The sequence below is a fragment of the Pleurodeles waltl genome, chromosome 3_1, assembly GCF_031143425.1.
Source record: "Pleurodeles waltl isolate 20211129_DDA chromosome 3_1, aPleWal1.hap1.20221129, whole genome shotgun sequence".
Lineage (NCBI taxonomy): Eukaryota > Metazoa > Chordata > Amphibia > Caudata > Salamandridae > Pleurodeles > Pleurodeles waltl.
Window position 1 is genome coordinate 1839016806 of NC_090440.1, and position 23330 is coordinate 1839040135.

The 23330-nt window shown below is 44.2% G+C and overlaps 1 protein-coding gene across 1 annotated transcript in view; it reads right to left on the bottom strand.

The window, feature by feature from the left end:
• The window catches only part of WDR75 (WD repeat domain 75), a 237055-nt gene that overhangs the window by 204183 nt on the left and 9542 nt on the right, over nt 1-23330 (bottom strand). Inside the window, exons 3-6 of the mRNA XM_069225921.1 lie at nt 20013-20078; nt 14292-14391; nt 3397-3521; nt 2184-2254 (exon numbers count right to left, since the gene is read on the bottom strand). Coding sequence (XP_069082022.1) covers nt 2184-2254; nt 3397-3521; nt 14292-14391; nt 20013-20078 — 362 coding nt within the window. The remainder of the gene's footprint in view (nt 1-2183; nt 2255-3396; nt 3522-14291; nt 14392-20012; nt 20079-23330) is intronic.

The following is a 23330-nucleotide window of genomic DNA, read 5'->3' on the forward strand; positions in this document are numbered from 1 at the left end:
GAGGAGGCACAAAGAGGGTGTACCCACCCTCAGGGCTAGTAGCCATTGGCTACTAACCCCCCAGACCTAAACACGGCCTTAAATTTAGTATTTAAGGGCTACCCTGAACCCTAGAAGATTAGATTCCTGCAACTACAAGAAGAAGGACTGCCTAGCTGAAAACCCCTGCAGCGGAAGACCAGAAGACGACAACTGCCTTGGCTCCAGAAACTCACCGGCCTGTCTCCTGCCTTCCAAAGATCCTGCTCCAGCGACGCCTTCCAAAGGGACCAGCGACCTCGACATCCTCTGAGGACTGCCCCTGCTTCGAAAAGACAAGAAACTCCCGAGGACAGCGGACCTGCTCCAAGAAAAGCTGCAACTTTGTTTCCAGCAGCTTTAAAGAACCCTGCAAGCTCCCCGCAAGAAGCGTGAGACTTGCGACACTGCACCCGGCGACCCCGACTCGGCTGGTGGAGATCCGACACCTCAGGAGGGACCCCAGGACTACTCTGATACTGTGAGTACCAAAACCTGTCCCCCCTGAGCCCCCACAGCGCCGCCTGCAGAGGGAATCCCGAGGCTTCCCCTGACCGCGACTCTTTGAACCTAAAGTCCCGACGCCTGGGAGAGACCCTGCACCCGCAGCCCCCAGGACCTGAAGGACCGGACTTTCACTGGAGAAGTGACCCCCAGGAGTCCCTCTCCCTTGCCCAAGTGGAGGTTTCCCCGAGGAACCCCCCCCTTGCCTGCCTGCAGCGCTGAAGAGATCCCGAGATCTCTCATAGACTAACATTGCGAACCCGACGCCTGTTTCGACACTGCACCCGGCCGCCCCCGCGCTGCTGAGGGTGAAATTTCTGTGTGGACTTGTGTCCCCCCCGGTGCCCTACAAAACCCCCCTGGTCTGCCCTCCGAAGACGCGGGTACTTACCTGCAAGCAGACCGGAACCGGGGCACCCCCTTCTCTCCATTCTAGCCTATGTGTTTTGGGCACCACTTTGAACTCTGCACCTGACCGGCCCTGAGCTGCTGGTGTGGTGACTTTGGGGTTGCTCTGAACCCCCAACGGTGGGCTACCTTGGACCAAGAACTAAGCCCTGTAAGTGTCTTACTTACCTGGTTAACCTAACAAATACTTACCTCCCCTAGGAACTGTGAAAATTGCACTAAGTGTCTACTTTTAAAACAGCTATTTGTGAATAACTTGAAAAGTATACATGCAATTTTGATGATTTGAAGTTCCTAAAGTACTTACCTGCAATACCTTTCGAATGAGATATTACATGTAGAATTTGAACCTGTGGTTCTTAAAATAAACTAAGAAAAGATATTTTTCTATAACAAAACCTATTGGCTGGATTTGTCTCTGAGTGTGTGTACCTCATTTATTGTCTATGTGTATGTACAACAAATGCTTAACACTACTCCTTGGATAAGCCTACTGCTCGACCACACTACCACAAAATAGAGCATTAGTATTATCTATTTTTACCACTATTTTACCTCTAAGGGGAACCCTTGGACTCTGTGCATGCTATTCCTTACTTTGAAATAGCACATACAGAGCCAACTTCCTACAGATAGGCTACAAAAGTGACAAAGTATTTACACCTGGAGAATTGTATGTATATACTTGAAGAATGTGAATGCTAGTGTATGAGAAACAATTCAAAGCCTACAGGAAAAAAAAAAAAAAAAAACAACAAAAAAAAAACAGTACAAATGTGCAAGCAGCCTGCCGCTGAAAAGAACTAGCTTGGCTATCTAATTAGAGGAGTACATATTGTTGTTTGGAGGTAATCACAATGTAAACAGCTGTGCATAAGGAAGGATAGAGGCTGTCTAGCACACGTTGCAAACATTTCCCTAGCACTTGGAGGGGATGGAGAAGATTAACAGAATGAGCAAAGATAATGGTAGGTAAGATGAGTCCAGATAATATATTTTACCTCAAATTCTACTCTTGTCGTCATTGAGTTACGTACCAGGTGGAATCACTTACTTATAGGAAAATAGGTCATACATCAAAACTCACATCTAGCTACAAGCAAACACCATGAATGGCTAAAAAGGGACTACAAATGTTTTTTAAAGATGAAGTCAAAACAATTTTATAATCAAATAAGTCACTTTGGGCACATTATCAGATTGTATTTAAACTGCTAGATTTGAATTTATTTGTAATGTTTTTTATTTCTTACCTGTGCAACTTCCTCTTTTTTAAAAAGTAAACTGAAAGCTGAAAACTCTTCCCTGAAGCCACAAATTCACCCTGTAAAATAAGGTAGACTGTGTTTAGCAGTGTAATCTGGACTTTTTGCAGTGCCCTAGTAATTGGAGGCTGCCATGTAGGTGGACTGGGACAACAAACCGTTTTTATAGACGTGATAGAGATTGACCAAGGATCTTGATGCATGTGTTCACATGCCAGTGTCAACATGGGTTGCCAAGGCCAATAGTTCGAAATTTTAAGGAAGAGACCTAGTGGCTTTACCAAAGTTTTCCCTAATATGGTGGCAAAACTCCAAGAGGTGGACAGTAAACTGAGTGCACAATCATGCTGATACTGCTCTCATTCATTAGAAATGGGTGATCTGCTCGAACCTAATGGAAGAATATATTTAAGTAAAAGACTTTTAGAAAAATTAATGAAAGCACAAGTATGTACTAGTGATACAGTCATATTGCAGACACTTTAAGAGTCACTTTAATCACAATACCTCTGGTATGCTTAACGTGAACATTAAAGAGGAATGATAACAAGGTCACCTCTTTTCCTGTAATATAAGGAGGAAGCGATGCACTCAAAGATGCTGCAAAGTCTTCCTCTAGGAAAGCACCCCAAGATGAAGAATCAGTGGATGTTTCTTGGCACATTCTCTTTAGTTAATGATCGGCTGAGATTTCAGTATAAGACACTTCAGAATCTATAGAATCAGCCAGGGGTTTGTGACAATGAGTTTGGAGGAGGTGAGTAAAGGAGAATACTTTACAGTGGGGTCCAACAGGAGATCATGAAGCTGCTTTAGTTGATTCTATTGCCCCTGTAAAAGTACATATAACCAGGATTCCACTGCTATGCGCACAATAGCAGCCCCATCAGAATTGCTATATGGACGGAAAATAACTAGTTTTCTTTTTTTTTTAATACTAAAACCATTATATAATGTTCTCAAATTAAAGCTAAGTCACCAGAACTAGCCTGATTTGGTTTCTTCACCACATTCAAGGCTACATAGGAACTAGAAAAAATAAACTCAGCACTGCACTAGTTATGTGTGCTCATAGCATACAGCCTCAACTACAGAACAAAGGAGACATCAAGCAAGCCATCTTTTTCCCTGAAGTTAGCTACTGGCACCAGACATAACTGTATTTTTTATTGGGGGTAGGAAAAGAAATACAAGTTCTCACATCACGTCCAAATGCGGTACACTTCGTTGACCTGCTTATGTCTTCTAAAACCACAGACAGCTCCTTGGCTTCTACCTCTTGTTCTGGGGATTTTGGCAGTTTCACAGAAACCAGCTGAAAAATCTCTGGGAAGGAAGGAAACAATTTTATTATTAAATATGCATTTACCTTCATTGGATACATAAGAAATTAACACACCTGCAGCGAAGCACTTAAGTTAGGCACTGCAGGTAAAGACAATGTAATCAAGATGTCACAGCATGGGCCTAAGGTTTTCTAATTAGGGCTGTAAATGCTTTAGGGGGTTCTGTCAACATGTCATAAGAAAAGCTAAGCAGAATTACTGTGAACAAAAAGTCTGAAAAGCCCCCAACACAAAAATAACGAGTGCCACTTCTACCTGCCTCACAAACGAGGTCTATTATTCATTCTTCCAATGAGTGTGGTTGCTCCTCTTGGTACGACACCAGATATAAATGATGAGGAAAGGTTCAGAGAGAGACAGAAAGGAGAATACAAACCTTTCTTGGGATATTTTGTGAAGGAAATCTTTAATTGCAGATTGGAATACACTTGCACAGGGTTGTGGGCTTTGAAAATGATGCATGGTCCATTTTTATTAATAAGTGCAGTCTTTCAAATACCATGCTCGTAGAACACAAATCAGTGGCCAAATTATGATGCATAAACACATAATTAATATTTCACTCTTCTCTTTGAGATTTACACCCAGTTTGTATAGAAGGAGATGCGTTGTATGTTTAAAAAAAAAAAAAAAAAAAAAAAAAAAGGGGGGGGGGGTGATCCATGTATAGCAATCGTGGACTCCTATAAAATTCAAATTATCTTCAACAAGAAACAACATTAAATCAAAACAATTGAGTCTGTTGCAACTTTTAGTTTTGTAAACTGATTATTCAAAAAGATTTTCATAATGACATACTGTAAGAAATCGGGCTATTAGGTGTTCAGGATGCAAGTCCTTCACAAGTAATACATTCAACAATTATCTCGATACTGGGACCCAAGTAACCTATTGCAGCACTTGACTCGGAGGGCAGCAAAGCAGGAGTCCAAAGTTTACTCAGGGGAGATGGTTTCTCAATAAATGGTTATCTAGTCACTACTTTCTTTGAAAACGGAAAAGCACACTTATTACACACACTACTAAATACTACACATTGAATTACAAATATGTACATCAGATAGATGGAAATAACTGGTGACACATTATGTGATATCTCCCCCCCCCCACAACCCCCCCACAAGTGGGTCAGGCGCCCAATAAACAAAATGCCTCACATCTATACCAAATGCAAAATTATAATGTAAGAGAATGTCCTTGTATAAATGGCAGGGCTAGTGATTTGTCACAGGATTATCATTACATTAAATAAGAAAGGCCTATTGGCTTGGTCTGAGTGCACTTCTTTTGTATTTATGAGTGCCCTGATCAGTATACTATATAATGCTAACAATATGTCACCTTTCTTTATTTGCCTGATTTGCTTAATTGTTAGACAATAAGCAGCCCACAGCTGCCAACATAGCTGCCTCATGCTTTCCAGAGTTCCCTCTGCGACCTCCAGCTGCTCTCTCCACGCTCCTCTGGAGCCAGCAAGCATCTAGTTTCCTACTTTGGCCATGCAGGAGCACTCTCATAGGGCTCCTGTGACAGAGAGCAGTTTGCTTCCCCCGCTCTCGGTCGTAGGAGCCCAATCCAAAGCAAATGCTACATTTTTGCATGTGTGATGGCATCACTAATTTAGGCCAACTGAAAGAGAGTAGAGCCATAGTGCAATGCCACGGTATGGCAAACTGAGCCTAGTAAGGAAATAGGTTAAAATCCTACAGCAGCACATAAAAGTGGTCCACTATAGTTTTCATGGTTGGTCTGAGGAGAGTCAGTCATCTCATTGTTAAGTGCATATATGTGCTACTTCTGTAACATTTCAACTGGACCAACGGGGCCAGTAACATGCCCGACTTGCACATCCATCTTAGTTCTTTCTCAAAAAGAGATTATTCCAGTACTTGTAACATCCCCTCTCCGAGTTTCTTCAGAATTACCTATTGATTATTCTCATTAATTTGCATCTCTAAGAAAGGATATGTCATACAGGAAGGATATGTCATACAGGAAGAAGACCAGTGGTACCAAATGCTACTTCATACCAGTCATACCAGTGTACCTTAAATTTTTTAACAAGGCCGAAGGCTCCTATTATGCTTTATCTTTTCTTATTTATTTTAACAGCAGCTGCAGTCAAGATGAAAAAACTACAAATCCCATAAGGAAAAACGACAGTAGCCAATGGGAAACAACATGTAGACCAATATCGCACACTAATCACCAACGAGCTGTCCCCAGAATACTTACCTTGACTGAGAACAGCCCTCTTTTCTTGCTGCTCGCAGAGTACTAAACCTTTTAATCCCGTGCCTTCACCCACTCTGGCTCCTGGGTCTGTTGGATTATGTCCTTAGGAGGCATAGATACCTCCGCCTTTGGTGCCCACTCAGCTAGAGGAGCTACGGCTTCTAAAGATTTCTGGGCTGGCTCTCGTCTAGAGGACATTCTCAGATTGGCTGACTGGTCTAATGATAATGTATTTAAAGTGTTTTATTGTAAGCCAGTACAACATGCTTCATTGAATGTTATTGATTTGCTTTAAACTAGCATTACAGGAGCCTCCGGTCTTGTTATAAAATGTAGATTTTCCTAGTAACTTATGAAGGAAAGTCTTAATTTTATTAAAGACACGGAGATGAGTATTATCCCATCACCACAAACTCTTACCTTTTGTTTTGTTCCCTCCCTAACAGCATCTTCAACGACTCAGCAGGCCTCTTCCTAGAGATCCCATCTATAATCAATGCCTTATAGCAGTATCGGCTTCAACTACTTTCCTGAACACCCATCTCTCTTCAGATGCACGGATCATTCCAAATTTTGTTTCTGGACTTCTATTTGTTGTACAAGAACTTTTATCCGTCCTGATGGCAATATGCATTTGTTGTTCTATTATTCCATTATTTGTTACTTTTTAGTCCCGTCCAGAAAAGAGGGCTGTTCGCAGTCAAGATAAGTATTAAGGGGACAGCTCGTTGGTGATTGGTGCTTTATATTGGACTACATGTGGTTTCCCACTGGCTACTGTCGTTTTGCCTTCTGGGATTTGTCATTTTTTCATCTTGACTGCAGCTGCTGTTAAAATAAATAAGAAAAGATAAAGCATAATACTCGCCTCCGTGTCTAATAAAATTAAGAGACTTTCCTTCATAAGTAACTAGGAAAACCTACATTGCATGGACATGCAATCACATAAATGTAATTCTCTTTTGTAGCAGGTCTGTCTGCTTAACTGCCAGGGGTCAATCGCTTTAGTAGTAGTAACAATAGTACCTCTCCCAAACGGGTACTGCCCACCATTGCAGGGATTGCCAAGTATGATTTGTTATTTTGAGAGCCTTTGTTTCCTGTAGGGCCTTATATGTACCAACATATCTTCAATGTTCTGCCCTCGTTTGAAGTCAAATAGGGTTTGTGTAATTAAGTTGTGCTTGTTTTCAGGATGTTCCAAAGTTTGCGGATATTTTTTCTCAAATACTGTTACACAGTCATGAATATGTTGTTACACAATTAAGTCTCAGTAGGTGGTTGCTGTAAAGAAATGGCTCCCTGTTGCAGTTACCCCCCACTTTTTGCCTGATACTGATGCTGACTTGACTGAGAAGTGTGCTGGGACCCTGCTAACCAGGCCCCAGCACCAGTGTTCTTTCACCTAAAATGTACAGTTGTTTCCACAATTGGCAGACCCTGGCATCCAGATAAGTCCCTTGTAACTGGTACTTCTAGTACCAAGGGCCCTGATGCCAAGGAAGGTCTCTAAGGGCTGCAGCATGTCTTATGCCACCCTGGAGACCTCTCACTCAGCACAGACACACTGCTTGCCAGCTTGTGTGTGCTAGTGAGGACAAAACGAGTAAGTCGACATGGCACTCCCCTCAGGGTGCCATGCCAGCCTCTCACTGCCTATGCAGTATAGGTAAGACACCCCTCTAGCAGGCCTTACAGCCCTAAGGCAGGGTGCACTATACCATAGGTGAGGGTACCAGTGCATGAGCATGGTACCCCTACAGTGTCTAAGCAAAACCTTAGACATTGTAAGTGCAGGGTAGCCATGAGAGTATATGGTCTGGGAGTCTGTTTTACACGAACTCCACAGCACCATAATGGCTACACTGAAAACTGGGAAGTTTGGTATCAAACTTCTCAGCACAATAAATGCACACTGATGCCAGTGTACATTTTATTGCAAAATACACCCCAGAGGGCACCTTAGAGGTGCCCCCTGAAACTTAACCGACTATCTGTGTAGGCTGACTAGTTCCAGCAGCCTGCCACACTAGAGACATGTTGCTGGCCCCATGGGGAGAGTGCCTTTGTCACTCTGAGGCCAGTAACAAAGCCTGCACTGGGTGGAGATGCTAACACCTCCCCCAGGCAGGAGCTGTAACACCTGGCGGTGAGCCTCAAAGGCTCACCCCTTTGTCACAGCACCGCAGGACACTCCAGCTAGTGGAGTTGCCCGCCCCCTCCGGCCCGGCCCCCACTTTTGGCAGCAAGGCCGGAGAAAATAATGAGAATAACAAGGAGGAGTCACTGGCCAGTCAGGACAGCCCCTAAGGTGTCCTGAGCTGAGGTGACTAACTTTTAGAAATCCTCCATCTTGCAGATGGAGGATTCCCCCAATAGGGTTAGGATTGTGACCCCCTCCCCTTGGGAGGAGGCACAAAGAGGGTGTACCCACCCTCAGGGCTAGTAGCCATTGGCTACTAACCCCCCAGACCTAAACACGCCCTTAAATTTAGTATTTAAGGGCTACCCTGAACCCTAGAAAATTAGATTCCTGCAAACTACAAGAAGAAGGACTGCCTAGCTGAAAACCCCTGCAGAGGAAGACCAGAAGACGACAACTGCCTTGGCTCCAGAAACTCACCGGCCTGTCTCCTGCCTTCCAAAGAACTCTGCTCCAGCGACGCCTTCCAAGGGACCAGCGACCTCTGAATCCTCTGAGGACTGCCCTGCTTCGAAAAAGACAAGAAACTCCAGAGGACAGCGGACCTGCTCCAAAAAGACTGCAACTTTGTTTCAAGGAGCAGCTTTAACGACCCTGCAATCTCCCCGCAAGAAGCGTGAGACTTGCAACACTGCACCCGGCGACCCCGACTCGGCTGGTGGAGAACCAACACCTCAGGGAGGACCCCCGGACTACTCTACGACTGTGAGTACCAAAACCTGTCCCCCCTGAGCCCCCACAGCGCCGCCTGCAGAGGGAATCCCGAGGCTTCCCCTGACCGCGACTCTCTGAAACCTAAGTCCCGACGCCTGGAAAAGACCCTGCACCCGCAGCCCCCAGGACCTGAAGGACCGGACTTTCACTGCAGAAGTGACCCCCAGGAGTCCCTCTCCCTTGCCCAAGTGGAGGTTTCCCCGAGGAAGCCCCCCCTTGCCTGCCTGCAGCGCTGAAGAGATCCGTTGATCTCTCATAGACTAACATTGCAAACCCGACGCTTGTTTCTACACTGCACCCGGCCGCCCCCGCGCTGCTGAGGGTGAAATTTCTGTGTGGGCTTGTGTCCCCCCCGGTGCCCTACAAAACCCCCCTGGTCTGCCCTCCGAAGACGCGGGTACTTACCTGCAAGCAGACCGGAACCGGGGCACCCCCTTCTCTCCATTCTAGCCTATGCGGTTTGGGCACCACTTTGAACTCTGCACCTGACCGGCCCTGAGCTGCTGGTGTGGTGACTTTGGGGTTGCTCTGAACCCCCAACGGTGGGCTACCTTGGACCAAGAACTGAACCCTGTAAGTGTCTTACTTACCTGGTAAAACTAACAAAAACTTACCTCCCCCAGGAACTGTGAAAATTGCACTAAGTGTCCACTTTTGAAATAGCTATTTGTGAATAACTTGAAAAGTATACATGCAATTGAAATGATTCAAAGTTCCTAATGTACTTACCTGCAATACCTTTCAAACAAGATATTACATGTTAAATTTGAACCTGTGGTTCTTAAAATAAACTAAGAAAAGATATTTTTCTATAACAAAACCTATTGGCTGGATTTGTCTCCGAGTGTGTGTACCTCATTTATTGTCTACGTGTATGTACAACAAATGCTTAACACTACTCCTTGGATAAGCCTACTGCTCGACCACACTACCACAAAATAGAGCATTAGTATTATCTCTTTTTACCACTATTTTACCTCTAAGGGGAACCCTTGGACTCTGTGCATGCTATTCCTTACTTTGAAATAGCACATACAGAGCCAACTTCCTACAGTTGCTTAATAGTTTCAAATAGTGATTCCGGGTGTTTATGATTGCCCTTCTAACAACTCATGCAGCATATTTTCTTTCAGTTAGACTGTCTGACAAGACTGCTGTCTGTTCATTGTATTTGGGAAATTTTTAACAGTTTCTTCTAAGTTGGATGAATTGGCATGGACAAAATTACTACCCATATACACACAAAGTATCTATTGCGAAATTATTCCTCCATAGTCAAAGCAGATTGCTTTTAGTACCAGAGATGGACAACCCATTAAAAATTGGTTGGAGATAAATAATTTAACATACTAATTTCAAGAAGCTCCTCTAGGACTGGTATCCTGTAGCATACTTGTTTAGAGTTCTTCTACAGCAAGACTCATTAAATGTTCACTTTCAAGGTTAAAACAGGTTTGTCATACCAAGCTACATAACAACCTTGGTGTACCTCAAACATGAAGGTATTTTCCTCAGACCACTGGTCTCAGCAAAGTTGCCAAACATTATAGGGTTCTACTATTGATCCTATCCCAGATATCACAGAAAAGCAAAAAGGGTTTTGTTTGTTAAGCAAGATGTAAAAAGGCGGTATCTTCAGTGTGCTGTCTAAGAATTTAGACTCAAGATTCGCTATCCAAGCCTCACTTTCGCCTTCCACAACCAAACCCTCAATAACTGAGTAATTCAGCTGGAGTCATTTTTAATAATCATTTAGTATAGTGCATTTCTCCCTATATGCTACACTTGTCTAGATTACAATTGCTTCCTCAATGTCCACCGGTTTTATTACAAGGTCTGCACTCTTGTTGTATGGGTCGGTACAACCCCCCAGGGCTCTGGCTTTCTTTGCCAGGGCCTCATGCATACCAGAGGTCTGTCTCTGATTCAAGTTTTTCCAACCGGTGTGTACCCAATCGTTTCTAGGTGTAGGCCTCTACTTCTGGTGTGTTTATATGTCTGTTGCAGAGGTCCTCAAACTGTAGGTCAAGCCCCCACAAGAGGCTGGCAGCTAAAAATGATCTCAGGGCAGGTAGAGGTGCCAACTTCCTGATAGGAGAATGTATCGCACGGTAAATAGAGAACATACTATGCTGTAAATAGTGCTGCGTTTCTAGTGAAAGAAAATTAAGTGACAATGAGTCACTCTGTAGTGGGCCATTAGAAACTTCTGTTGTAACTTATGCCTTGCCTCGGAGTAGGTTTAAAAATGTGAGGGGGCAAATAAACACCCTCCCTGAGGCCCGTCCAATTTGCCAATAAAGAAGAGAAGGCTGTCAACAAAATGTAGCGAACTATGTATTTGACTGCATTTTAACAACAGTATAACCTCAAATACAATCAAGGTCTGACAAGTTAATTATATTCAGTGCTGCAAATTTTACAGAATAACTAAAACATACTAATGCATTTTATTTTACATTGACGGCAGAGGGATAGAGAGAGAGAGGAGGTGAAGAACATACAATTACACAGTGAGAACACCATTAGCTGACAGAGCAAGATTTAATCAAATTAACAGGAAACACTTGGGTGCTGGCTCAAATTGCACCTGCCATGTTGGTCTGCTAATATGTGCGCCCTAGTCAATACTTGGAACAAAAAAACCTAAAGGGAAAACTGATAAAATCTCATGCAGGGGGGATATTTGTAAAGAAAATTAATATTTCAAGCTAAAAGAAACTGAACAACACTGGCATCATTTACAGAATTCTTGAAATACTAATTTAAAAAACTAAATGCATTAAGAAAGGCAGTGTGAAGATCATTCATTAAAAGTTCAGAAACTCAAATGGACAGAGTTATGTTAAGTATTAACAAGTCCATGTCAGGTGAAGGGGTGACTCCACATTAAAGCAATGCAAAAGGGAAACAAAGTTTAATAAATCAGCAAGGAATTTGAAAGAGTAAACAATGGGACGAAAAGGGCACTAGAGGACAATCATTTGGCTATTGGGTCACAACTATAGACGGTTAGCACATTGATGAAGTAAGGAAATAGGGAAGTTAAAAGGAGTAAAATATAAACTAAACAATATGAAAATATTCTGCTCCTACATTTTTTTTAAAGGCAGCATGATTGTGTGATGGCTGATTGGAAACGCTAGCAGGGGTTGTTTTCAACTGTTACTGGAGTAATCATACAGAATTACTCAACAGAACGATGCATCTGGTAGTAAAACTGAGCATTACAAAAATGAGGCCTTATCGAGAGTTTGCCGGATGGAATATTCCATCAAAATAGGACAGATGTAAAGTTCACCATATTATAAGTGCCATAAGCTATAACGCACTTGTAATAAGGAGATGGGACACCCACCATGTTTGTGATGAATATCCCATCCACAATAGTCTAAATAAAACCCTTAGTCTTCAGGTTAACATTTACTAATTGTTTCAGCCCTGTTTAAAAACAGAACTTTACCAAAGCGTATAATAAAGTCTCAGGTCAAAGATTTTGTTAAAAACAACAACAACAACAAACAGATGTCTTCTTTGTCAGGATTATGCAATAATAGTTGTTTCTTTACAGTTCAATTTGTGGTAGGACAGACAGCAAGTGGACTAATGACTTCAAGATCATTAACGAGTTGCAAAGTTTGCAATTCAGTCTTACTGACAAAAATGGATGGCTCTTTCAACAAACATCCCCTCAAAATAAGCATTACCAAGAGAACAGTAACAAATTAATTTAACAAGCAATTCAAGCTGAGTGTATTGAAACGTAAACTCAATCTGTTCCATTTCAGCTAACATATAAATACAAATGCTTGCAATGGATATGAAGGATTCAGCTAGTCTAGAAGAGGAAAGGTGCAGAAAAGTCTTAATGAAACCATACTTTTCATATGCAGGAATACGGATATTCTGCCAAAACAGTTCCAAAAATATTGCAAGGCACAACTACTGGTATTTAAAAAATATTGTGGGATAGCATAAACACATGAATAGCATTTTTTAAGTCTTTATCATTTGTTACATAGTGTTACACATAAGAACTCTTAATTTGAGTTTTATTAGTTTGTGGTATAAGTTATTAGTATTTTAGTATCTGTTTATATTTAGTACAACTTTTTTGATTTGGCAATGCATTGTTAGTCTTTTCATTGGCAGGCATTTGGGTTTGTGAGGGAATAGGGTGGGAAGTGTTTTTAAATATTTAAATGATTGAAACGTATACAAAACGTATGATTTAGTAATTATGTAATGTTTTACTGCATTGATAATTTTTAAACTTCGGTCACAATTTTTCTACTGCTTAAATAAATAATTGACCAGGAGTGAGCAAATCTTACATCCTAGTCCTTGATACTCAGAGGATTCTTTATAAAAATGTTTTAAGTCAGATTAAGCAAGGGCATGACTATTACAGCAAGTTCAAGCCAATGGTTCATTTAAATGAGGAAGGGAACCTTTCCACACACAAGACATTTTTTTCATAACTGATATGATCTACTTATTGAACAACTGCATCAAGTTATCAAAGAAGACGGATCCTGAAGAAGGGTGCATACTTGAAAAGATGAGGAAAATGTCAACTAACACACCCAATGATAAACCTGGGGTAGATGACGGTTGGTGTTATTTATCAGTAACTCATGTTGAATTATATTTGTTATCCCCAAAAATGCTTCATGCATTTAAACATACATTACAAGGTTTAGTTTTTACACAAAATCTACAATGATCCTCAAACAAATTATTTTTAATACTATGTATATACACAAAATATCTGCTTTTGTTCAAGGTCACCGGATGATTTCCCTAGAAAAATAATTCTATTCCTGGTATTTACAATTTTATCTGAAACCTACAGTTGTCCCCAAGCAAAGGTGAAATAAAAGTTTACAAAATAATTAGGAAACAGATACTCAATAGACTCAGGTAAAGCTTTTGATTAACTATAATCATGTCAGTCTTTTGTTAACAATATTTAGGTGACATTAAATGTAGCCCTAAGACCCACAACACTGGGTTACTACTTTTTCAAGCCCATGGTGCGTTTAAAATAATGCCAGTTAAACATTGGCAAAATTAATTTTGTTAATTCAAAAAGCATGTAATGTGAAAGTGCCTGTTCTGGCTATCAAAGTTGTGTGTTACTGAAACCGCAAAGTTGTAAGTATTATTGTTTGTGGAATAGATGGTCATCGTTGTAGCGCTATAGGTTTTGTTAACAGATACTAAATGGAAAATATTATCACACTTGAATGAATGGTAAATGTAAATTCTCAGAAGATACAAAAATGCATCCTAAAATATATAATACAACCCCAAACAAACCACACTCCAAACCATGTAGTATACAAAAGATACTATGTGATATGGTAAATGCTACACTGCAAATTACATGTAATGAAAGGGAGCTTCTAAAGAAAAAAATAAAAAATTAAATAAAAAAATAAAAACTTATGACAAGAACAGCCCAAAAAAGGAGAGGAAACAAAAACATATACATTCATACATATATATATATATACACACACACACACACACACACACACTAGAGACTATCATCTGACCCAATATAGAAAGCCATTATTCAGAATGTTTTCCTACCTGAATCTTCATTTTTATCCTGTGAAGAGATGGCAAAGACAGAGTCCTCGGCAGCAGCAGATGTGTACAGTTCAAAAAGTTTACATCCAACCAGAAATGTCTATGAAAGATATAACTGGTTACCTTTTCAAGATATAAAATGAACTTGACCACACACAACATGCTAGATTCTCAAATGTCAACTCTGCTAGTGTATTTGGCCCAACATTGTAATCTTGCTGCCGGTGCAAAAGTACTCAATCCATGTACCATTCTTCATAAGGAACTTGATTTCTTCTTTACGCCCCAGTTTGAGTAATACAAACACCGAACACATATTTGGGTGTTTAGGCAGAAAGCCTAGTTTTAAGATGTAGGAGGTATCCCTTGACACAAATGTGCAATTTAATAACACAGACTAGAACAGATTTCAATTTCCTACCTTATACCAAGCTTCACTGATTATTTTCTGATAAGCTAATAATAAATTAAACTGAAGGCTATGTGTAGGAAGTTGGCTCTGTATGTGCTATTTCAAAGTAAGGAATAGCATGTACAGAGTCCAAGGGTTCCCCTTAGAGGTAAAATAGTGGTAAAAATAGATAATACTAATGCTCTATTTTGTGGTAGAGTGGTCGAGCAGTAGGCTTATCCAAGGAGTAGTGTTAAGCATTTGTTGTACATACACATAGACAATAAATGAGGTACACACACTCAGAGACAAATCCAGCCAATAGGTTTTGTTATAGAAAAATATATTTTCTTAGTTTATTTTAAGAACCACAGGTTCAAATTTAACATGTAATATCTTGTTTGAAAGGTATTGCAGGTAAGTACATTAGGAACTTTGAATCATTTCAATTGCATGTATACTTTTCAAGTTATTCACCAATAGCTATTTCAAAAGTGGACACAGTGCAATTTTCACAGTTCCTGGGGGAGGTAAGTTTTTGTTAGTTTTAACAGGTAAGTAAGACACTTACAGGGTTCAGTTCTTGGTCCAAGGTAGCCCACCGTTGGGGGTTCAGAGCAACCCCAAAGTTACCACACCAGCAGCTCAGGGCCGGTCAGGTGCAGAGTTCAAAGTGGTGCCCAAAACGCATAGGCTATAATGGAGAGAAGGGGGGTGCCCCGGTTCCGGTCTGCTTGCAGGTAAGTACCTGCGTCTTCGGAGGGCAGACCAGGGGGGTTTTGAAGGGCACCGGGGGGGACACAATCCCACACAGAAATTTCACCCTCAGCAGCGCGGGGGCGGCCGGGTGCAGTGTAGAAACAAGCGTCGGGTTTGCAATGTTAGTCTATGAGAGATCAACGGATCTCTTCAGCGCTGCAGGCAGGCAAGGGGGGGCTTCCTCGGGGAAACCTCCACTTGGGCAAGGGAGAGGGACTCCTGGGGGTCACTTCTCCAGTGAAAGTTCGGTCCTTCAGGTCCTGGGGGCTGCGGGTGCAGGGTCTTTTCCAGGCGTCGGGACTTAGGTTTCAGAGAGTCGCGGTCAGGGGAAGCCTCGGGATTCCCTCTGCAGGCGGCGCTGTGGGGGCTCAGGGGGGACAGGTTTTGGTACTCACAGTCGGAGAGTAGTCCGGGGGTCCTCCCTGAGGTGTTGGTTCTCCACCAGCCGAGTCGGGGTCGCCGGGTGCAGTGTTGCAAGTCTCACGCTTCTTGCGGGGAGTTGCAGGGTTCTTTAAAGCTGCTTCTTGAAACAAAGTTGCAGTCTTTTTGGAGCAGGTCCGCTGTCCTCGGGAGTTTCTTGTCGTTGTCGAAGCAGGGCAGTCCTCAGAGGATTCAGAGGTCGCTGGTCCCTTTGGAAGGCGTCGCTGGAGCAGAGTTCTTTGGAAGGCAGGAGACAGGCCGGTGAGTTTCTGGAGCCAAGGCAGTTGTTGTCTTCTGGTCTTCCTCTGCAGGGGTTTTCAGCTGGGCAGTCCTTCTTGTTGTTGCAGGAATCTAATTTTCTAGGGTTCAGGGTAGCCCTTAAATACTAAATTTAAGGGCGTGTTTAGGTCTGGGGGGTTAGTAGCCAATGGCTACTAGCCCTGAGGGTGGGTACACCCTCTTTGTGCCTCCTCCCAAGGGGAGGGGGTCACAATCCTAACCCTATTGGGGGAATCCTCCATCTGCAAGATGGAGGATTTCTAAAAGTTAGAGTCACCTCAGCTCAGGACACCTTAGGGGCTGTCCTGACTGGCCAGTGACTCCTCCTTGTTGCTTTCTTTGTTCCCTCCAGCCTTGCCGCCAAAAGTGGGGGCCGTGGCTGGAGGGGGCGGGCAACTCCACTAAGCTGGAGTGCCCTGCTGGGCTGTGACAAAGGGGTGAGCCTTTGAGGCTCACCGCCAGGTGTCACAGCTCCTGCCTGGGGGAGGTGTTAGCATGTCCACCCAGTGCAGGCTTTGTTACTGGCCTCAGAGTGACAAAGGCACTCTCCCCATGGGGCCAGCAACATGTCTCTAGTGTGGCAGGCTGCTGGAACTAGTCAGCCTACACAGACAGTCGGTTAAGTTTCAGGGGGGCACCTCTAAGGTGCCCTCTGGGGTGTATTTTGCAATAAAATGTACACTGGCATCAGTGTGCATTTATTGTGCTGAGAAGTTTGATACCAAACTTCCCAGTTTTCAGTGTAGCCATTATGGTGCTGTGGAGTTCGTGTTTGACAAACTCCCAGACCATATACTCTTATGGCTACCCTGCACTTACAATGTCTAAGGTTTTGTTTAGACACTGTAGGGGTACCATGCTCATGCACTGGTACCCTCACCTATGGTATAGTGCACCCTGCCTTAGGGCTGTAAGGCCTGCTAGAGGGGTGACTGACCTATACTTGCATAGGCAGTGAGAGGCTGGCATGGCACCCTGAGGGGAGTGCCATGTCGACTTACTCGTTTTGTTCTCACCAGCACACACAAGCTGGCAAGCAGTGTGTCTGTGCGGAGTGAGAGGTCTCCAGGGTGGCATAAGACATGCTGCAGCCCTTAGAGACTTTCCTTGGCATCAGGGCCCTTGGTACTAGAAGTACCAGTTACAAGGGACTTATCTGGATGCCAGGGTCTGCCAATTGTGGATACAAAAGTACAGGTTAGGGAAAGAACACTGGTGCTGGGGCCTGGTTAGCAGGCCTCAGCACACTTTCAATTGTAAACATAGCATCAGCAAAGGCAAAAAGTCAGGGGGCAACCATGCCAAGGAGGCATTTCCTTACACTATGAATGGACAGAGCACTGGCAAAACGAAAGTGGAACAGAATGAATGACTAAAAAAATTATTGCATATTTAATTAAGAATATTTCAGGTTCACTCATACAGTCGAGTGACAGTAAACGTCTGTGTCTAAAAGTACAAGAAAAAGATGAGAAAGCAAGCCAGTGCATCTGTTTCCCTGTCTTGCTGCTGCATCCCATCAACATCAAAATAAAAAGCTGGCTCAGAAGTTCAAATTCTGGGCTCAGTGCATCTATTGGTGTTACTTGCCCCTTACTATTTGTATTCCTTATTTAGGGGCCGCTGGTTAGCTGAAGACTTCTCAAATCCCTAATCATTGTTGTTTGTACTCTGTGCAACGTTGATAGTTTCAACTATAATTTACAGTGACATTCTTTCAAAGTAACTTTTTTTTCCCCATCACTTCTAGCTCTGCAGCTATGTTTGCAATACTGAGTGCATAGTGTCCATTTTAACCACAAGCTCATGGGACTGCCAAGCAAGGATATTTGTGGCTCCCAGGAGAGGGACACCGTTTGATGTCAGCAGTGCGCCTCGTGTTTTGTGAAGGATTAGAGGAGACACCCCCCATCCCCCCCGTACTGCTCCCACCAGTCTTTCCACTCTGCTGCTGCAGCCCCTCGGACAGGATTCTGCCCTCCTGCTGCTTGACCAGTCTAAAGCATGGGAAGACAAAACAAAGGATTTCCTGCGGGAGAGGGGTGCAGCCTCCTCTCCTTTTGGAAATAGGTGTTATAGGGTTGGGGAGGGGTAGCCTGCCACGCCACCCTTTGCTTTGAAGAGCACATTTGATGCCCTCCTTGCATAATCTGGTTTGCACCAGTCCTTGGACACCGGTCCCTGCTCTGGCACAAAACCCGACAAAGGCAAAGGTAGTGACCAATCTCCTGTCCATCACTACTCCAGGGGTGGTACCCAGGGCTCCTCCAGGTCGCCACTTGGTTCTGCCATCTTGAAATCAAGATACGCAAAGGCCCCTGGGAGCATCTGACTGGTCAGTGTACATAGCTGACGTCAGGGACTCCCTCTGTTAGGTGGTCAACTTGCAGAGTGACCAAGCCCCTTTTCTGCAAGGGCAGTCTCCTCTCTGCTGCTCCAGCAACATAGGACTCCTCTTCAGGTGTGCTGACTGGGCTGCACTGCACTTACTGTGCCTGCAATCAGTGGGTTGCTCGTGGGGGCTCTGACTGCTTCTGCCTGCTCTCCTGTCTTGTCCGGGTCAGCCCAGCCTTCCCTCCAAGGGCTGAGTCCCCAGGACCTTGCTGGGCCTCTTCAGCTCTGCAAATCTCCAACAGGTCCAGTTACATTTGCTTGTTGGTGGCCCTCCTGACCACGGACACATCTGCAATCCAGCAACCAAAGAGGGACAGCTCCTAGGTGACTCCTCTGCAGCTCCTGGACTCCGAAACTGTGCTTCCTCCATCACGGTCGACCCAGATCTTCACCCACAGAAGGGTGGGCATTGCCTCCTGCCCCACATGGACACTCATGGACTGGATTCTGTCCCCTTCTTTTGAAGGCCCTCTTCATCCAGAATCCATCTTTGGGTTCCACAGGCCTGGTCCTGCCTTTCCAATATTCCATTTACGAGTGCCTATGTTAGCCTATGGGGCGACCAGTTAACTTACCTCTCCTGCTCGCTGGGGGTCTTCTAGATACTTACTTCTTGGGGTTTCACTCTCTCCCAGACCTTGGCTAACTACTCCATATCCTCTAGTGGAAGCCCATTCTAACATTCCTCTTTTTTAAGTATGTGGGTTTGCACCCACCACCGCCACCCATAGGACCCTTGCTTTTTTTATGCTATTTCCTAGTACTTGCCTGTGTATATTTTATGTGCACTTACCTCCAGTAATCTAGTTTGGTGTTCCCGTAATAAAGTACCTTTATATTTGCAACATTGTGTTTCCTTTCATGTGTGATAAGTTACTGTGGTATTGCAAGTGCTTCACACTCCTCTTAGATAAGTCTTGGCTGTTCACTACAGTTGCCATTAGAGAGGCCTGGCTATCTGAACACTGTAACACTATCTAATAAGGGTTGCCTGGACCTAGAATAAGGTTTAACACCATTGGTGTCCACCACACACTGGGCCAGCTTCCTACATGCTTACAATAGGGGACAGTCTGTTCAAATTCTCAGACAATTGCATTTCTCTAATTACCATTACAGCAAACTCAAACAGCCTCACTATAAAACATGACCACCAAGGCCAGGATGGCCATCAAATAAATGTTTAAAAAAATAAAAACTGTTGGGGCATCTATGTACACCAGCAACACATTTAACCAGGTATACCAGCAATACCAATATGTCAAAAGAATCAGTGGACCTGGATCACAGGTTAAACAAAGAGTGATGCAAATGTATTGAATAAACCTAAGTAAATAAAAAGAGCCATCACAAGTATAATTGAGGAAAAACTTATACTTGCATTTCTTAAACCTGTAAAACATCTTGCACGAAGTTATGATCTCAAACCTACCCCAGACATTTATCACTTGCCCTGATAAAACCTAAGTGTCACATACCTTAATTAAAATACCATCCATGAAGTCCCAGAGTTTAATACTGCCATCCAGTGAGCAGGAATACAGCTGGAAAAAAGTGAAAATATGTTAAATGAAAAATTATCAGATTCTCACTTCAAGTAGTTTGTCACATATTCAGACTGCTTAAGAACCTGTTTTGGGTTGTTCACTGAGCAATAAAAAATTAATAGAGCAGTGTAGGAAGTTGGCTCTGTATGTGCTATTTCAAAGTAAGGAATAGCATGCACAGAGTCCAAGGGTTCCCCTTAGAGGTAAGATAGTGGCAAAAAGAGATAATACTAATGCTCTATTTTGTGGTAGTGTGGTCGAGCAGTAGGCTTATCCAAGGAGTAGTGTTAAGCATTTGTTGTACATACACATAGACAATAAATGAGGTACACACACTCAGAGACAAATCCAGCCAATAGGTTTTGTTATAGAAAAATATATTTTCTTAGTTTATTTTAAGAACCACAGGTTCAAATTTTACATGTAATAGCTCGTTTGAAAGGTATTGCAGGTAAGTACTCTAGGAACTTTGAATCATTACTTTAGCATGTATACTTTTCACATAAAACACAATAAGCTGTTTTAAAAGTGGACACTTAGTGCAATTTTCACAGTTCCTGGGGAGGTAAGTTATTGTTAGTTTTCACAGGTAAGTAAGTCACTTACAGGTTTCAGTTTTTGGTCCAAGGTAGCCCACCGTTGGGGGTTCAGAGCAACCCCAAAGTTATCACACCAGCAGCTCAGGGCCGGTCAGGTGCAAAGGTCAAAGAGGTGCCCAAAACACATAGGCTTCAATGGAGAGAAGGGGGTGCCCCGGTTCCAGTCTGCCAGCAGGTAAGTACCCGCGTCTTCGGAGGGCAGACCAGGGGGGTTTTGTAGGGCACCGGGGGGGGGGGGGGGGGGGGGGACACGAAGTAGCACAGAAAGTACACCCTCAGCAGCGCGGTGGCGGCCGGGTGCAGTGTGCAAACACGCGTCGGGTTTTCTTCAGGTTTCAATGGGAGACCAAGGGGTCTCTTCAGCGATGCAGGCAGGCAAGGGGGGGCTCCTCGGGGTAGCCACCACCTGGGCAAGGGAGAGGGCCTCCTGGGGGTCACTCCTGCACAGAAGTTCCGTTTCTTTAGGGGCTGGGGGCTGCGGGTGCAGGGTCTTTTCCAGCCGTCGGGAAATGGAGTTCAGACAGTCGCGGTCAGGGGGAGCCTGGGGATTCCCTCTGCAGGCTTCGCTGTGGGGGCTCAGGGGGGACAACTTTGGTTACTCACAGTCGTAGAGTCGCCGGAGGGTCCTCCCCGAGTTGGTTGTTCTCCACCAGTCGAGTCAGGGTCGCCGGGTGCAGTGTTGCAAGTCTCACGCTTCTTGCGGGGAGTTGCAGAGGTCTTTAAATCTGCTCCTTGTAACAAAGTTGCAGTTCTTTTGGAGCAGTGCCGCTGTCCTCGGGAGTTTCTTGTCTTTTTCTAAGCAGGGCAGTCCTCAGAGGATTCAGAGGTCGCTGGTCCCTTGGAAAGCGTCGCTGGAGCAGGTTTCTTTGGAAGGCAGGAGACAGGCCGGTAAGTCTGGGGCCAAGGCAGTTGGTGTCTTCTGTTCTTCCTCTGCAGGGGTTTGTCAGCTCAGCAGTCCTTCTTGTAGTTGCAGGAATCTAATTTCTAGGTTCAGGGAGAGCCCTTAAATACTAAATTTAAGAGCGTGTTTAGGTCTGGGGGGTTAGTAGCCAATGGCTACTAGCCCTGAGGGTGAGTACACCCTCTTTGTGCCTCCTCCCAACGGGAGGGGGTCACATCCCTAATCCTATTGGGGGAATCCTCCATCTGCAAGATGGAGGATTTCTAAAAGTTAGAGTCACCTCAGCTCAGGACACCTTAGGGGCTGTCCTGACTGGCCAGTGACTCCTCCTTGTTATTCTCATTATTTTCTCCGGCCTTGCCGCCAAAAGTGGGGGCCGGGGCCGGAGGGGGCAGGCAACTCCACTAGCTGGAGTGTCCTGCGGTGCTGTGACAAAGGGGTGAGCCTTTGAGGCTCACCGCCAGGTGTTACAGCTCCTGCCTGGGGGAGGTGTTAGCATCTCCACCCAGTGCCGGCTTTGTTACTGGCCTCAGAGTGACAAAGGCACTCTCCCCATGGGGCCAGCAACATGTCTCTAGTGTGGCAGGCTGCTGGAACCAGTCAGCCTACACAGATAGTCGGTTAAGTTTCAGGGGGCACCTCTAAGGTGCCCTCTGTGGTGTATTTTACAATAAAATGTACACTGGCATCAGTGTGCATTTATTGTGCTGAGAAGTTTGATACCAAACTTCCCAGTTTTCAGTGTAGCCATTATGGTGCTGTGGAGTTCGTGTTTGACAGACTCCCAGACCATATACTCTTATGGCTACCCTGCACTTACAATGTCTAAGGTTTTGCTTAGACACTGTAGGGGCACAGTGCTCATGCACTAGTGCCCTCACCTATGGTATAGTGCACCCTGCCTTAGGGCTGTAAGGCCTGCTAGAGGGGTGTCTTACCTATACTGCATAGGCAGTGAGAGGCTGGCATGGCACCCTGAGGGGAGTGCCATGTCGACTTACTCAGTTTGTTCTCACTAGCACACACAAGCTGGTAAGCAGTGTGTCTGTGCTGAGTGAGGGGTCTCTAGGGTGGCATAATACATGCTGCAGCCCTTAGAGACCTTCCCTGGCATCAGGGCCCTTGGTACCAGAGGTACCAGTTACAAGGGACTTACCTGGAGGCCAGGGTGTGCCAATTGTGGAATCAAAAGTACAGGTTAGGGAAAGAACACTGGTGCTGGGGCCTGGTTAGCAGGCCTCAGCACACTTTCAATTCAAAACATAGCATCAGCAAAGGCAAAAAGTCAGGGGGTAACCACGTCAAGGAGGCATTTCCTTACAAGCAGTGACAGCATCTGAGATACAAGAACATTTTAAGTGCACAAGGAGGGCCAGGGTGACTGTGCCAAATCATACCCCTCCCCTCACAGGTCACATATGTGAAATATCAGAAGATGAATAAACAGCAATGGTATGTTTATCATATGAGCCACATTTCAGCTACTTCCCCAATCTCTTAAACGCAAAGTGTAGGAAGTTGGCTCTGTATGTGCTATTTCAAAGTAAGGAATAGCATGCACAGAGTCCAAGGGTTCCCCTTAGAGGTAAAATAGTGGTAAAAAGAGATAATACTAATGCTCTATTTTGTGGTAGTGTGGTCGAGCAGTAGGCTTATCCAAGGAGTAGTGTTAAGCATTTGTTGTACATACACAGAGACAATAAATGAGGTACACACACTCAGAGACAAATCCAGCCAATAGGTTTTGTT